This window comes from Fopius arisanus, unplaced genomic scaffold (genome assembly GCF_000806365.1).
Source record: "Fopius arisanus strain USDA-PBARC FA_bdor unplaced genomic scaffold, ASM80636v1 scaffold00001, whole genome shotgun sequence".
NCBI classification, from domain to species: Eukaryota; Metazoa; Arthropoda; class Insecta; order Hymenoptera; family Braconidae; genus Fopius; species Fopius arisanus.
This window is the reverse complement of record NW_011887740.1, coordinates 5,318,544-5,334,798: the sequence shown is the minus strand read 5'-3', so window position 1 is coordinate 5,334,798 and position 16,255 is coordinate 5,318,544. Positions and strand designations below refer to the sequence as shown.

The 16,255-nt window shown below is 37.8% G+C and overlaps 4 protein-coding genes across 5 annotated transcripts; 2 read left to right on the top strand and 2 right to left on the bottom strand.

Moving 5' to 3' along the window:
• The first annotated feature begins 445 nt into the window (after window positions 1-445).
• On the top strand, window positions 446-4,209 carry salto. The gene is made up of 7 exons (XM_011302108.1): window positions 446-598; window positions 884-1,017; window positions 1,129-2,132; window positions 2,280-2,549; window positions 2,608-2,938; window positions 3,032-3,234; window positions 4,106-4,209. Exons 1-7 carry the CDS (start codon window positions 565-567, stop codon window positions 4,125-4,127), a joined length of 1,998 nt encoding a protein of 665 aa, XP_011300410.1. The 5' UTR covers window positions 446-564; the 3' UTR covers window positions 4,128-4,209.
• Window positions 4,210-4,330: 121 nt separating this feature from the next.
• LOC105264899 (coiled-coil domain-containing protein 94) lies at window positions 4,331-5,773 on the bottom strand. The gene is made up of 2 exons (XM_011302094.1): window positions 5,623-5,773; window positions 4,331-5,513 (listed from the first exon to the last, which is right to left on the bottom strand). Exons 1-2 carry the CDS (start codon window positions 5,644-5,646, stop codon window positions 4,410-4,412), a joined length of 1,128 nt encoding a protein of 375 aa, XP_011300396.1. The 5' UTR covers window positions 5,647-5,773; the 3' UTR covers window positions 4,331-4,409.
• Window positions 5,774-5,897: 124 nt separating this feature from the next.
• LOC105264889 (protein SPT2 homolog) lies at window positions 5,898-9,152 on the top strand. 2 transcript variants are annotated; one of them, XM_011302070.1, is made up of 5 exons: window positions 5,898-6,298; window positions 6,412-6,561; window positions 6,639-6,768; window positions 7,198-8,592; window positions 8,655-9,152. In XM_011302070.1, the coding sequence occupies exons 1-5, from the start codon at window positions 6,245-6,247 to the stop codon at window positions 8,738-8,740; spliced, it is 1,815 nt and encodes a 604-aa protein (XP_011300372.1). In that variant the 5' UTR covers window positions 5,898-6,244; the 3' UTR covers window positions 8,741-9,152. The 2 variants fall into 2 exon arrangements, with proteins under 2 accessions (XP_011300372.1, XP_011300381.1); XM_011302079.1 differs by lacking the exons at window positions 5,898-6,298; window positions 6,412-6,561; window positions 6,639-6,768 and adding an exon at window positions 6,919-7,066.
• Window positions 9,153-9,219: 67 nt separating this feature from the next.
• Window positions 9,220-11,817, bottom strand: LOC105265374 (Ionotropic receptor 76b). Its single transcript, XM_011302828.1, has 8 exons — window positions 11,721-11,817; window positions 11,546-11,649; window positions 11,251-11,427; window positions 10,952-11,178; window positions 10,738-10,847; window positions 10,466-10,659; window positions 9,871-10,148; window positions 9,220-9,810 (listed from the first exon to the last, which is right to left on the bottom strand). The coding sequence occupies exons 1-8, from the start codon at window positions 11,815-11,817 to the stop codon at window positions 9,246-9,248; spliced, it is 1,752 nt and encodes a 583-aa protein (XP_011301130.1). The 3' UTR covers window positions 9,220-9,245.
• Between the last annotated feature and the right edge of the window lie 4,438 nt (window positions 11,818-16,255).

The following is a 16,255-nucleotide window of genomic DNA, read 5'->3' as shown; positions in this document are numbered from 1 at the left end:
AAGTCAACAGAGAACGAAAGCCAGATATGCATGTGAAGCAACTTTAATTGCATCGACCTTGCGCCAGAGCAATTGTTTTATTTGCAGGATTAATTGTCATGGTGGCCACAATTGAAATTGACTTTCCTTCTCAATTATCGCTTCTGCGTATTTCCATTCAATTCTTTTTTTTTCTTCCAACTCCTGGACTTCATTTGGACTATCTTTTTGAATTTCAATTTCAAGATTTTTTTTTTTTGCTATTGATGCATCTTTGCGTAACTTGGAATTAATCAATAGGTTTCTGTTACGTAAACTAGGTACTACCATTTTTTATTCATTATTCGAGAGAAATGAATATTTGAAAATTATTAAAAAAGAATAATGCTCTGGAATAAATGAATTTAGCCGTATACATTTTTTGTCATTGGCAACAATCCTTTGTTTTATCCGTTGGAAGCTATTTTCATGTTAAGTAGCGAATAAACGCAATTAGCTTTCAATTTCGACATTTCATGAGATGCCAGATTGGATCCTTCAAAATTCATCGAAATATGCAAATGTGTACTGTTTAACCTTTTCATCATGTCCTCTTCATTGACGGAAAGTCAATCAGCAGGTAATGAAAAATATTAACGTGAAATATTTTTCTGCAAATGTTGACATTTTCTTTAATCATTCGATAAAAATCGCAGTTCGCTAGTTTTTTTTTCAGATGATCTCTTCTATTTTCAGTCAAGTGAAATTAATGACTTGTCTCTGAGAAACTTTGAGTAAAAAAAATCTTTGCCAATTTGTCAATTCTCTCGTTATAGAGGGAGAACAAGACTAAAGATTAAATGAAAAGTTCCCTCGCTCCGTCTTATCACTTGGATATTAATTTCATGTGAATGAATGGTTCCAGATAAGCCTCTTGGTTTAAGCGAGAGACAGTGTCCTCAGAGGACACCAAAATCCCAGGTCCACCCGCGCCCTCCGTCAGCCACTGGTGGTCGAAGTAGAATCCCTACAAATGTTCATCGGAATTCAATGTCAGGGGTGAGTATCTCTGGAATAAATCTCAATAGGTTCAAAGAGGTCAACAGCCCTATATTTTTTCCTCTTGTCGTTTTCGCTTGACTCTCCCATGTACCATTCTCAATCCCTCAGGCAGACTCCCATGGGAATCTGGAGAGCCCAAGAGCAGAGGCTCAGAAAGATTCGGGCCGACGTCTCGCATCGAAAAGCTTTAATTCCACAATACCAAAGAAACCACCTAATCCACCATCAGGAATGCAGAGAAGACAGCTTGAGAATCAGTTGCATGTGAAGAAAAATAAGTATGCGACACTCAAGAAGGAGCTAATGGAAAAACAGAAAACTGCAATTGAAATGTACGAGGACGTGGTGCAGCTACGAGAGAAGTTAATCGCCGCTGGGGGAAAAGATCCAGGGAGAATCGACGCGATTCAACTTCTCGGAGGACAGACACTGCACTCACCAGGAGGTGGTGAAATGACTTTCGTCGTTGACTCAACAGTTACCAACGAGTTCGTCTCGAATATTCAGCTTCAATTGGACGGTACATCGAAGAATCTCTTTGACGTCTGTCAAGACACATTGACCAAGTACTCGAAAGTACTTCATCGTTTGATGAGCTCGAGAGATCAATCCCGAGAGGCAGATGCAATGCTCGAGCTCAAAGAGTTCGAAGTGGATCACGAGAACTTGGTGACACGTCTAGAGGCAGCGAGAAAAGTCGAGGATGAATTGAGGAGCAATGTGATGGGCAAAGTAGCAATTTTGTGGAGTGAAATTGAAGCCTGTAGAATAAGAATTAAACATCTGGAGAATGCTGGGGATGATATGGTCAATCAATTGCGGGCAAAGTTAAACAGCGAAGTGGAAAAGTTGAGAGAACTCAAAGAGAGAAAGAGTGCGGTTGATGGGCAATTACAGAAAGCTAAATTGAGGATTAAGGAGCTCGAGGGGAAGGTCGAGGAGGAAGAAACGAAAATATCTCAACTCCAGGGGAATGTTAAGAACTTGGAGGGACAGTTGAAGCACAAGGATATTAATGGGGAGCAGAGACTCCGGGAGGTACAGAAATTATTGAAAAACTCGGAAGCTACTGTTGTGAAATTGGAGAATCAACGGGATAGTCTTGAGTCTCGGTACATTACGAATAATATTAAAGTTGGGAGAGAAAGTGATGATCATTTTCACTTTTTAATTCACTCCTCACTTCTTTTCCCATTTGCTCCACAAATTTATTGACAATGTTTGTTTTTTTTTCAATGGCTACTAACATTTTTTTTTAGATTAATTGAATTGAAGAAAGACTTATCCAACACTGAGCAGGTAGAGTTGCTGGAAAAAATTATTTATCTCGAAGAGAAATCGGAGATTCTTGAGAAACAATTGGAGACTTTGCATCCTGAATTATCAACTTGTCAACAACGAGTGGAACACTTCGTAAACGAAAAGTTGAACATTGAAAATCATTTTCAGACGAAGTTGGAAGAAAAATCCAATGAAATAAAAGACTTGCAGCTGAATATTGAGACTTTGGAGAGAGAGAGAGATTCATTGTAAGCCATTCCTGAAATATAATTCAATTTCATTGCTTCAAATGTTTGCCAATTCCAGTAAGCAAAAGGTGAAAGATCTGGAGTCTGCACCTCCAGTCGCTCCAACATCGCCACGGCCTCAGTCGAAACAATCAGCTAATCCAGAGTCTGAGAACATCAGCTACGGCTCTCTGGAGATCCTGAAAGTAAATGACGGCCTTCGAAGGAATATAACTGATTTGAAGCGCACGCTTAAAGAAGTGGAAAGCGAATTAAATACACGGAGCACGCAATTGCAACAAAAAGAGAAACTTCTTCGGGAGCAAGCCAAGCAATTAAAGATTCGTGACGAGATGTTGGCTGTTATGCAAGGAAACAGGGATAAAGGAAATCTCACTTCTCTCCATAAGGTAAAAATTCGGGGGGCAATAAAAAATTTATCAGCGAAAAGGTAAAATTTCTAATGAAATAAAATATATCTATTATTTATTCGGGCTGTTCAGAGTGGTAAGGATCTCGTAGGAAAAGCAAGTCTTGAGGAATTATACTCGACCCTCGAAGACAAACAAACGCAACTGGTGCATTTGGAGAAGATGGTTAAACAAATGGAAGATCAAGAGAAACGAGCTCAAGAGCAGAGAACACGTCAGGAAAAGCGAATAGCTCAGTTAGAGCTTACATTACAAAACAAGAAGAACGAAAATCGGTACGTGACCCGCGGTGAAAGCCAGCGCTATTCAAACGTACCTAATGCGCAAAATATCTCCCCCGGGCCGCCCTCAAAAGCCCTCCGCACCAAGTCCCCATCAGTTTCCTTTACTGACAGAAAAATCCAAAGATCAAAGACTGTTATGCACTTCTTACCTTCCAATAAATTCGCGAGCTGGCGTGATTATGAGAGTAGTGACGGTTTGGATTTCACTAAAATACTAGACCTCGAGAGAAAATATTATGAGTGCGCTCAGGCTGAGGACGGATTTGAGTCTTTCTACCAATGGCTGATGACAGATCCTTCGAGAAATTCTAGATACTCGTGTCCCTTTAGATATGATAAACAGCCCGAGTCTCACAATTGCGATAAAAAATATAGAAATCAATGTGGCAGGGAGTCGCGGAGCTCTCGGCGGCATCCTCCCCAATGCCAAGCTCCAACGAAAATAATTAAACATCGGAGAACATCATCCAAAGATCCAGATAAACAATATTAGATATTCGACAATTTATTTTTCAATTATTTTCAAATCCATAGCGGAAGTCGAAAACGCTTCATGTTCATTTTACCACACTCTGAATTTTTCAGCGAGAATACGAAATTCTGCAGAGATAACTATCTTTGTGCAATAATTCATTATTCAAAAGAAAGTTTTGTAAGACAGGGCGGTCTGCGGGGGTGTCGTTTTTATTAAAAATTTATGGTCTGATTGAACAGGCTAGGCTACTCCCTGCTGCATCGTCTTTAAAAAAAAAAAATGTTAAATCCTCGAAAGCCCTTTACAGAGTGCCTAGCTGTTGAAACAGACCCGAAATTCAATCACAATTCCTTTGCCATCAACTATTATGTATGTTCTCTTTTCTAGGAAAAGGTTCGGCATCCTGTAAGGGATTTTCTGAGAATAATCATCTTAGAGTGCATACATTTTTATTCATGTATCTTTTTAAAAAGGTCTTCGTATTCAATAAAAAAGCCATACAAATGGACCATTTTATTTCGTATTCCGATTATTACCATCGCCGCTTCAATGATTTATTCGGAAAGGGAAAAACCTATAGATAGTGCAGACTCATATATCAATTTAGGTCAATTGATTTTTATTCATCATTTTTTCCCAATAATTCTCAAATTCCATATAAAAATATATACAATTAATTCAACGAATTCAATCAACTGTCTTCATTGTTACTGTCATCATCACTGCTTCCAGAGTATGCTCCCAGCAATGACAATCCGTTATTCTTATTCTCGTCTTTACTGGAAATGCCAGGTTCCGAAGAATTTCCGTTACTCGAGGCATTATCAAAACTACTTGAAATATTCACATTACTGCAGTCGCTTGGTGATCCTGAAGCCTTTGAATTCCCTTTACATTGATGAGCAGCAACAATCCCCAGACTCGCTTTTTTCTTCATCAGATGTTTGCTTGAAGTTTGCGATTTAATAGAAGCTGAGGACCAGCTGGACCAGGGGCCCTCTCCCAACGAAGTTATTGACGAAGTCGAGGTGCTGGGCTTTGCACAGGACTCGTCAATCGATCGAACCTCTTCCTCATGGAATTTTCCACTGGAATTTACATCTGCAGCATTCAAACTCGTCTTCTGGATCTTGTTCGCCCTTTTTGGACTCCCTTCGGACTCTTCCAATTCGATGATCTCCTCCTCCACAACAGTCCCAGTTAATTTCTTTTTACTGAAGATGGACTGGACATATTCCTCGTCCAATTCTTCCTGCTCCTTAATTGTCCTCTGTCTCGCAGTCTCGGTATTATACTGCTCCAACATTTCATCGTAATTAATGGTTTGCTGTCGCCTATTCAAGTCCTTCAGCTCCTCCAAAGACTCCAGCAGCTCCAGCTCTTGTTTAGACTGATGTGTCCTCTTCTCTAGGAGTTTCATGGGATTGGTCGCTTCTTCCTCTTTCTCCTCGTCCTCCTCTCTCTGTGCCTGCTCCTCAGCCAATTTTAACGCCATGAAATTTCTCGTTGCTCCCGCCTCAATCTCGTAATCAGTATTTTTTGGATCTGTCTTGAAGGATATCTCCTGCAGGCATCTCGTGCATTTTATGTAGAATCGATAAATCCTTATTCCAAGGTAGTCGTCACCTTCAACGTCCTCTTTACGAGCGTTGAATTTTTTCCCTTTGTATATGTACTCTCCACAGGTTTTGCAACGCATGTTGAAAGGGGCCATCAAACGTACTGTGTATTGACGATTTTTGGCAAGTTTCATACGAGGAATTTTCGAGGGATCAAAATCCGGGGGGTAATATTTCTGGAAAAATAAAATTTCAAAGTAAAAAAAAATTGAGCAATACTCAACCAACTTCCAGATGGTATATATTCCATAAAAATTTAAGGGAATCCTTCTTGTGTGTACTTACATTCAATACTTTACGTTCAGACATTTCGCTGGTTTATTAGGAACCAAAATATCACAGTATATTATCCTTTATGTTCGACGAAATAACGGTGTTCTAAGAGACAAACCCAATTGTTGTCTATATCGTCGGGGTTATGTTGAATTTCATTTGACCATTTATCATCCAGACGATCCAGACAATTTCGAGAGACTTTCCTTGTTTTCAGTATTTTCCCAGAGATGGCACTCTCCTGCACTTTCATACAACATAAGTCAACTAAATGTTTTCACTTGTGTTCATATAATATCCCCACTTCATTGAAGTTCGGTTTACGTTCTGCTGCAGCATAATTTTCCACAATTCTCCCGATACACGAAAGAAACGAACAGTAATTAACATTATCATCATTGCATCAGTACCACGGACGTTGTCACAATAATCACCTCAAAGGATAGACCGCTGAATAATGAATATCGACACTAAGGTATTGAACTTCTGGAGAATAATGGAAAGAGTGATGACTCGATAGAGACGTCTAAACCATTCTAAGATGTGTAAAACGAGTGAAAAAGGAGTGAGAAATTGACACTCATACACAACAACTCTCATTTGTAACAGTGATTATTACAGTAAAAAAGTCATCATGGATTTTGGAGAATTACTAACTGTGGCGCAGAAGAACAGTGCAAATAAACAGGTTAGTTGTTATTTGCTCTCTTATTATCGTCAATATGGTACAAAACTGCCCATTGCATACGGTAATTATCCAAAAACTGACGTGAATGTTCTTATTTTTCTTAATGCCTTCAGAGGAGTTCGTACTCATATCCAGCTAAATTTACACCCCCGAAGAAAGAATCTAAACAATCGAAAGCATTGTCTGATAATATCAAGAGATTTTTGGCGAAAAAGGAAGAGGAGGAACGACAGAAGGCATTGGAGGAGAAGAGGAAAAAAGAGGTGAATATTTCAGTATAATTTGTCATAATTCTTTCTTATCTGTGGCATGAGTCACTAATTCGTATTTTTTTCCACAGAATTTATTGGCACTACGGGACCACAAAGCCCAAAGTAGAATAAATAAGCATTTGAAAGTATGTAAAGCGGCCAATAAATCAGTGATCGCTGATGCCGTAAATCATGAAAATACTGCTGTCACGATGGCGGGTAATTATATTATTATTTCAACTATATCAGGATAATGATGGATAAAGTATAGGAATATGTGATAACTTTTGCCAATTTTTCTATCGATCATGATGATTATAATGGGCAATGTTTTGCCCCACAGGTGTTCAATGCCTCTAATAGTCTGAGAGAGTTCACGTGGTCAAGATGATACAGATGAAGAAATGATTTCAATGCTAGAAAAAAGTTAACCAGAAGATTTCAAGGAGATACATTCGGATTTGAAAAGTGCTGGTCATTTTTTGGTAGCAAAGAGAAAAGAGATAAATGTTATGGGGTATTTCATTCATATTTGGCAAGAGTTATTATATTCACAAATACAACATTGGCTGCTTCTATTATCTTCAAATTAAAGAAATAATTTCTGAACAACTGAAAAATAATACAATATTTAATGTGCTCCGATAGGTCCTTCTCAGCCAGATGAGGATGACTACGGCTACGTGTCTCAAGAAGCTTCCGCCTTTTACAACAAACTAATGTCCAAGTATAGCAATCTGCCTTCAGAGAAGCCTCTATTCAGTGAGAGTGGTAAAAAACCAGTGAAAGACATTGCCTCGACGAAAGATCGTGTGAAACAGGCCCTGAAACAGCAGGAGCTCGAAGAGGGTATGCCCCACCGCCGGAAAAGAAAATCCTCAGGTGCTCCAGACAAAGATGATCCACGTGAGAAGGACTATTCCACCGACAGAGATCGTGATCGAGATCGATCAGACCGTGTCTCCGAAAAAGAGGACAAACCAAAACCGAAGAAGCGAGCATCAATGCCCCCTCCCATGGACTTTGTGGCACTCCTAAAATTAGCTGAGAAAAAACAACACGAACCTCTACCCATCGAAATCAAACCGAAGCCCAAACTGGAAGAGCCTGAACGCCTCATGACAAAGCGACAGATGAAGGAGTATCAGAAAGAAAGAGAATGGAAAGAGAAAAAGGAGAGGGCTAAAAACGGAGAAATACCGAAAGCCCCCACTGCCTCAATCACCTCAACTTCCTCAACGGACAAATCAAATGATAAATTCAATGATAAGCCCAAACCTGTGCCAAACAGAATTCCAAAACTTACCAATGGGAAAAATTCTTCTTCGATACTCGAGAGAACTCTCACGAAATCGATAAACCCAGTGTCGAAAAAAGTTCCAGATCGATTGACTGAGAAACCATCACCCTCACCTTCGAAATCATCGGAGAAAGATGCGATTCTGGAGGAGAGGCGGAAATTGGAAGCTGAAAAACGTGAGATTGAAATGATGAGGAAGAAATTGGAGGAGGAGAGGAGACTCATGGGTCTGGGCAAGGGAAAATCGAATGAGGAGAGTAGAAACAAATTAGTGAAAGTTAATGGAAAAATGGAGAAGGGATCGGGAAGTTCAAAGGATGTTAGACCTAGGCAGGTTCCACCTAGTAGTGTGAAACCTAGGCAGTTTCCACCTAGTGATGTGAGGTCTAGACAGTTTCCTCCTGGTGATGTTAAACCTAGACAGTTTCCACCCTCTGATGTTAGACCGAGACAGTTCCCACCTGGTGATGTGAGAGGGGCTAGACCCAATAATAGACCGATGAAAAATGGCAGGCCTATTAATAAACGTCGCATTTTCGATGATGATGAGGATGAATATGACTCGGAGCTCGATGATTTTATTGATGATGGACCACAGGAAGGGGCTGAGGATTATAGCAAATATATTAGTGAAATATTCGGATATGATAAGAGCAGGTACAGCGCTTTAGATGATGATGATGATAATATGGAGAGCAATTATGCACAGCAGTTGAAAGAGGAGTTCGTCTCAACAAAGATTGGTAAGACTTCAAATACAATTTTCATTGTCCAATCCGACATTTCAACATTTTCATTATTTCAGGAATTATGGAAGATCTGGAAGATATGAAGCAAGAGGCTCTTGAAAAAAAACGTAAATTACTGCAGAAGAAGAAAGTGAAAAAGTAATAGTGAAAATGAATATATAAATAAAGAGCTTGATCTAAACGTGAAATGATGTTTTCGTCGCCAAAAAAAAAAATGGGAAATATTTTGATATTTGGAGGATTATCAATTTTTATCATGTGAACAAGAGATCTATTTGATAAATTATGTATGTGAATAATTAATATTCGATCAAATGATAACTCAATGCTACTCTTCACAATTGAATACGTGTACATGCATTTACTGTTCATACATCATTTGTACAAGCACTTGTTTTCCATTTGATTTTAATCACTCATATCTTCTCCAGCAAGTCTCAAAATCATTAATTAATTTAAAACGTAAACTGCCAAGTTCTATTCCGTGAATTTATAAAAATACAGGTACAATTATTGTATCAATAAATGATAAAGAATTTTTGTTATTGTAAACAGTTACAGTTCACAATTCACTTTATCTCTAGCAGCCATTCATCGACACTCATCAACCTCGTAATCAACAAAAATTCGTTGAAAAAAATGTTCCATCACGTGGTGTATTGAAATAACAACGCCGAAGGAGCTCTTATTGGAATGAGCCGTTTGTCGCCTGTGGGTGCAGTAATCATCCAGTAATCTCTCCCATTGATATAAGTTTTCTTTGCAGTCCTACCATTTCCGTAAATACTCTCGTAAATCGGTGAAATCTTACCAACGCATGAATCAATATTTGCATTGCTATAATTAGCAGCACTACTGTCATATTTTCCCACTGCATTCACATCTTTCACACGACCTTTTCGATTTGGAAGTAATTCTAGCCCTGGCACAATTGGGCCTGACGTATCACTGCTCTCTATCCTGTGTGCACAGCAGAAACAACTTTTTTTGCAGCAAAGACATGACACGTCCTTTCTGCGTCTGATTATTTCATAAATAAACATAATCAAAGCCGCTATGAAACCAGCAGCAATCACTCTATATGTCAAAGACAAGTCCGAATTTTTCAGTTGTCGCTCGGTGGTTTTCAAATTCAGGGGACAATATTTCACCTTTGGAAGGTTCTTGGTTTCTAAATATTTTATTATTCCTACTTCTATGAGAATTTGCAACCTAAAATAACGATTAAATAATTAATAGATGAAATTCAAAAAGAAAATGGTATGCACTCACTGTTTATCGAAAGCTTGCCGAATTTTCGAATTTTTCTGATGGATAAATCCCCGAGGAATATTGTACAATGTCTTCGGGACTGTGACGTAGGGACATCGTTGGGACTGCTCAAGATTTTTCCGAGTTTTTTCCGTGTAATCGTTGAAAATTATCGTCTCGATTATGTCCCTTTCTCCAAGGAATAGGGTGTTTTGACGGAGGAGTGACAAAACCTTTCCATCGCGGACTTCCATTTTGTAGGGTGAATTCGCCAGCTCTTTCATGATATTGTTATGTTCCTTCATGCAAGTAAGTTAATTTTAGCAGTTAAACAATCAGCGAATGCATCATTTTATTATCGCTAGGCCCCAGACGTGCGCAATTGCGCACGATCATGGGGAGTCAGCGCTTCAGCGCTGGAAATAAATCATAATAGAAAGGCGGCCGACAAAATGGCGAATAACATCGGAGAACTCCGCAATTCTTCCATGATCCTGCTACAAAACTCCCATTTCATTCAAATTTAAAAAAAAATATCTTTTTTGATTGATTATGTATATGTCTAATTCTTTCCAATTTTAACAAGTTTACACGACAAATATATATTTATACTTACAGTACCGAAGATATTATCGATAGTTCGATCATTCTCGAAGAACCATGGTACCTTCTTCTTTACAATATCTTCAACCGATTTGTATGGCAGAGTAAATCGTGATAATGTTAAAAAAGCAGTCAAATTAGCTGTGTAAAATGATGTTAAAATTGTGATGAAGATCCACCACGTGGCAAAAACTAAACGAGTCGAGGCTGTGAAATTAAATCGAATAATCAATTAAACAACCCATGGCTCACAAAATATTTGTTAAATAAACGAGAAATTATTACTATTCACAGGAGTTATAGAAGATCCTTGTTTGAGAAGAGCTCCATAGGTAAACCAGACGCACGAAGTGAAGTCATACTTGTCAACTTTTGTCCGATTCCACAAGTACGATCTACAAATAATTACTTGATTATCAATTCGATTGAAAATTATTAAAAAATCGGTATAACTTGAAAAAATGGTGTATCGGGAAAAATCTGAGATAAAACAGTTGACCTGAAAGAGGTGAAGAGAAATACTATTGGGCCAATGACCAGCAAAGAAATTAAAATGCAGATCCAGACGGTTGTATCGAAGGGTGCAAGAAGTCCAGATCCAGACGCCGACTCTGAGGGCCTCATCATCATGCCCACTATACTTGTCTCATCGAGTATGGGACTGTACCGAGTGAATTTCGTAAAATTCCATATCATTGGAATAAATGCCACCGCTATATCAATTTCCTGAGTCATAGATAATAATAATTAGGAAATAAAATCCTACCAGTATCTCAATTATCCTTGTTGTAAAAATACCTGATTTTTCAATAGACCGAGGAGGCCTCGGGACTCATCTCCTAGTCCCGGTCTTTTTGGCTGTACAATCTCATACGATACATTTAATTTATTCACTATCAAATTGAGTATCTCGAAGGCATAGCCCTCACCCATCAAGCTACCATTTATCCGAACGGTTGAAGAATACGGCGGGGTCTTGAATGAATTTTCAATTAATTTATTACTTCAACGATTGAGTAGATTTATAGAAATTAATACGTATACGCGTAGACAAATAAAATCTTTTACTCCTGACAGACTTGATTGGACTCACCTCCAAAGTGGCGACTCTGATCGACTTGGGTAAAGGTTCATCAACAAAAGCAGCCCTCGAGACATCAGATAATGAAATTTTGAAATAATCCGGTGAATTCTCCCCTAAAATAACAAATTAAACATCCAGTAACACTTGACTCTGACGACAAAAACTCTAATCTCTAATTTCCTACAATCGTAAGGATTCTCAAAGATGATTCCATTGTCTTCAGGATTGGTGACATTTCCAAGAGCAGTGATACTCATCATCATCAGTTCAATGCCCCGCATTATCCACCACTTTCCATCCCCTCACGACTACATTTTTATCCAAAAAACAACTGGAATTACTCCACAACTATTTCACCAGGAACATCACGAGAGGACCGGCACTTGATTTTTGAGGCACTCATAGCAAAAGTCTAGTTGAATCGATACTGCTGGAGGTACCCTCCATATCCAACCGGCCAACTGCCCCTAGGATGACATTTTCTGTTGACAATACTTCAGCCCCTCTGGATACCCTCTCTATGTGTATGTTTTACGTATGGCGATAGTGATCATTTACTGTCACGCGTCACGCCACATATTCTAGATGATCTATTACTGATTATTGGCTTGGTGATGCTCAAACTTTCGAAGGGTGCCACTCGATTTTTATCGCTCAGTGAAGGACAAGGGGCTAAATTTTTATGATCCACACTCTTCCTCCTTTCTTTTCCATAATTGCAGCTTCCTATATGGTAATGGATTGGGAAATTGATTATTCATGGAATGGATTTTTATTAAATAGTCTGGGGAGTGCCAGTGGGATTTCCGTATGAGCATCAATTATGAATCAATCGTAGAGAATAAACCAATCGTACAAATTGCTTGGATTTTGACAATGAAACATTGGGGTGACACGTTGGTTTTTACTGAAGCGGTAGTTTTTTCCTCGTCCTAGCTACACTGATAACAATCTGCCACACATTTTAAATACGAAGGTGAAGGTCATTATCTTCATGTTGAATAAAACGTTCCTGTAGCGAGAGATACAAATTAATTTTTGAGAGAATCAATGGAATTTCTCGATCAGTAGGGTTTGGTCCCACGAAAGCTTAGCACCCCGGAAAATTCGGAGAGCCGAATATTTCCGGTATTTTATTAATTCCTAATAACCCCCTCGTCTCCGCACATAGGTAATGAGATAGATAATGAGATATGTCATTGAAATAAATGACACTTGACACTTTCTCTCCGTCGTCTGATATTACATGGGCGTTTCTATTTGAAGAACCCTGAAGTAGGGTCGATAGAATAGTTCTTGCTATTTTTTATTAACTCCTCAAACCCTAAAACTAAATTCCACAGAAAGCTTTATAAAATGGACTGCATCATAGAAGAAAATTCATTCTATAGGATTTCCTATTTCCGACATAAAATAAAATCTCATGTGAAAAATTGAGCGTTGGGGAGATTTCTGTAGAGAAAAAAATTGCGAGAGAACAGGATTTCCCTATGAAATATCTATCGTATGTATTTTCTTCGTCACATTCTCCATGTACTTGTTTTGATTGACTTTCCGCTTGCAAGTGACTCTGTTCTAGTTTATCATAATTGAAGAACTGTGTCTCGACCCACTTTAGCTAGCTGCACATTTTAGTGTTTGTAGAAACAACACTAGAATCGCTCTCTATTATTATCAAGCCAAAGTGGTATCATTGGGTTTGTTGGAATTGCATCAATCATGTAAGTTATTCTAATTCACAGTGTTTTTCACATTTTTTCACAGAAAATAATTTTTCATCGGGACGGAAGAAAATGAGTGGGTGACGGACGGCCTCGCTAACATGACAATTTTTTGTTTTGGGCTCTTCGTGTTTGATGATCACTTTTGATAATCCTTAAACAGTAGTTTAAGGGCTGTAAAAGCTCGGGAAAATGGAACTCGTTATTGCGTATTGAATTCTCTTTGTCATACAAAGACATATACTTTTCATATTAAATTGACTATTTCTCTAAATTATATAGGAGTATATTTATTTATTTATTTTCTAAGTAACAGCAAAATTAGTCATCAAATGGAGATGATGAAGGGTTAGATGGTAGTGTTGTTACAATTGTCAAGAACAAAAGTATAAACAAATGGCGAATTTTGCTGGAAAAATTGATCGAGAAATTGATACATACCAGTACCGGGAAAATACATGGTTCTATAAGAAAAATTTGGTATGATTGAACTCAATAGCGTGAAATGCAATGAAGAATTATTCTGGATGTAGAGTATTAGCCAGAATTTCAGTGTATTTTTCGGTCGACTTGTGGTTGAAACAATTGGAGGAGATTGTTGGCAATCTAGTGTGCCCTGGAATCACTCCATCGAGGACATTAGGGAGAGACGTTGGAAGAAGACAACAAAGGTACGTCAATTGTCGCTCTCAATGAAGATAAATTCAAGCTTGATGGGCTGACACTCTTTCTTCGTTCATCTATTTTATTTCTACTTAACTCATTACCCATCAGTGAAGCTGAGACTTTGATGCGAATTACTTTGGTTTCTAGTCTCATCTGTAATTGGCAATGACTCACCAGTTCTCCTGGGGTGATTCATCATTTTTTTTAAGGAAATTTTTGAGGAATTTATGGATGCGATGATAATAAAGTTCAAGTTCATGTTCAAATCGTTGTCGGTGGTTTATTCTTTGGCACAAGGTCAGTGTCACATAGTGGAGGCGAAATACCAAGAACGTAGCTGCATGAAATAGCACTGATTGCGATGACTTATTGCATTGAATTAGTAAATCGTCCTGGACGAGTTATGCTTGTTTCTATCGACTTAATTTACACCTCGAAACGTTCTATTTCAGTCCTTCCCAGGGCTTTTTATTTTTACAATCTGAAAGAACCGGAGAAAATTCATACAAATCCAATTCAAATGGTAAACCTGGCAATTGGACAAATTTCCATTCCTTTTGCTTCCTTTTTTCCAATCAGAGACGTACCGATTCAATTACAGTAATTTACGTAATACTTTCGATTTTCAATCATTGTTGAAAAAGCTTTACGGAGGAAATAAACAAACATTGACAATCACTAGGAAAACAGGTGGAAATCGACGAGCTCGGGTAATAAAAAAAAAAGTCTTGAGGTCAAATGAGAATGAAAGCCAAAGAAAAGGTGTTTTTTAAAATGTATAAATGTGGTGGTGTTGAATTAGGTAATTGCTGTTGTCTCAGTTCATAGGATATATTTAAATGATAAGAATCGAACCAATACCGAGTGTTCCTTCTGACATTTCACCTCGCGATCGATAATCGTTGAGATAACTACAATTAACTCAATCACCTCGACTTAGCTCCTTCTCCCTCAAACACTACATTAAGTTAATTCGTAGAATTGAAGGAATGGCAAAAAAAATGGATAAATGGAGAGGGAAAATGTTGTCCTGTTGTTAGGAAAAATAAATTAGCCAGAAAAAATAAATTGGTATCTTTCAACTTGCATATTTAATAGCTAAATTAAAGTACATTTTTCATATACAAATCACATGGTCTATGATATAAAGTTATAACTATCAATCAATCCACCAATCAATCAATCGTAAATTCACCAGAAACAAATAACTTTTGATAACAATTAAAATAAAGCAAGAGAGATCGAGAAGTGGAAAAAAAAAACTGGTAAAAAAAGAAAAGTAGCGGTAATTATCGTAAAGGAAATTTTCAATTGAAATAAATAATTAAAGGGAAAGAAACAGTTGCTTACTGTTTCTATTTTATCCTCTACCAAGGTAAATAATAAAAAGTCTATTGTGAAAGCATTGGAACGAATGTAAGCGAAGCTACGATGGATCTAGTCTTCGTTTGCTGTTCTATAAAAGGTGTGGAAAAAAAATATATTAGATCGTATTACCGTGACGCTTTGCGTTTTATCACATGCAACGATCGTGTGCGGTCATTTCGCCCGATCGATTCATTCTTTTATTCCTTTACTCGACTCAGAAGTCATTATCACTCATGTCTTATTGGACTTCGAGGTAAATCAGTAGCAGAGACTCACAGCATGTCAAGTCCAATGTAAAATTTCATTTTATTCCGCTATTATTTCGTCAATTAGAAAAATATCTGAAGACTGACGAGTTTTATCAATTTCGTAACAGAAAAAATTTCCAACAATTGTAATTTTTTATTTTAATCACCACAAGTTAATCAGACCCAGACGCTTTCCCAATTTTTCCACCGAAATTGCACTACCTGACCATAATATACAATCGCATGATTAATTTCCAAATAAGACCAAATAATCATAAGCCTAATTAATAGTTTTCGCATTAGCAAATAAAAAACTAGGACAGAGGAGTCATAGACTAGCGGGAGTGGTACGATGAACAAAGCGATTTGAAAATATTTTCTTCCATTTGTTCCTTGAGATCCATCCACCGTACACCGTCCCGATAAAAAATATTGTGTTATAAAAAAAAAAAAAATCAATGGTAATTCAGTGATTTGATTGCTGAAGTGACACTTCAATTTTCATTTCTTCCAATTGAATTCCGTTAGATCGAAGTCATGGGATGTTGCAATCCTCCAGCTGTTGATTTCTTTGGGACGACGACAACGGGGTCTCCAGGGAGGCAGCAGTGTTCGTTTGTTACATATTAAACTATCGTTCTCTTAGTTGATTAGAAAAATTCCAATTCTCTCATTTACTTCCATCTTTTTTCTTCCTGTGTTCAATTATTTTTCTC

Excerpts from the sequence above, each read along its gene's own strand:
- salto (XM_011302108.1), top strand. The coding sequence starts at position 565 with ATGTCCTCTTCATTGACGGAAAGTCAATCAGCAG. Across the intron at positions 2,133-2,279 it reads CGGGATAGTCTTGAGTCTCG|ATTAATTGAATTGAAGAAAG; the intron begins GTACATTACGAA and ends ATTTTTTTTTAG. Across the intron at positions 2,550-2,607 it reads GAGAGAGAGAGAGATTCATT|TAAGCAAAAGGTGAAAGATC; the intron begins GTAAGCCATTCC and ends TGCCAATTCCAG.
- LOC105264889 (XM_011302070.1), top strand. The coding sequence starts at position 6,245 with ATGGATTTTGGAGAATTACTAACTGTGGCGCAGAAGAACAGTGCAAAT. Across the intron at positions 6,562-6,638 it reads AGGAGAAGAGGAAAAAAGAG|AATTTATTGGCACTACGGGA; the intron begins GTGAATATTTCA and ends TTTTTTCCACAG. Across the intron at positions 6,769-7,197 it reads TACTGCTGTCACGATGGCGG|GTCCTTCTCAGCCAGATGAG; the intron begins GTAATTATATTA and ends GTGCTCCGATAG.
- LOC105264899 (XM_011302094.1), bottom strand. The coding sequence starts at position 5,646 with ATGTCTGAACGTAAAGTATTGAAT. Across the intron at positions 5,514-5,622 it reads CTGAACGTAAAGTATTGAAT|AAATATTACCCCCCGGATTT; the intron begins GTAAGTACACAC and ends TTATTTTTCCAG.
- LOC105265374 (XM_011302828.1), bottom strand. The coding sequence starts at position 11,817 with ATGCGGGGCATTGAACTGATGATGATGAGTATCACTGCTCTTGGAAAT. Across the intron at positions 11,428-11,545 it reads TCAGAGTCGCCACTTTGGAG|ACCCCGCCGTATTCTTCAAC; the intron begins GTGAGTCCAATC and ends AATTCATTCAAG. Across the intron at positions 10,149-10,465 it reads TCGATAATATCTTCGGTACT|GAACATAACAATATCATGAA; the intron begins GTAAGTATAAAT and ends ACTTGCATGAAG.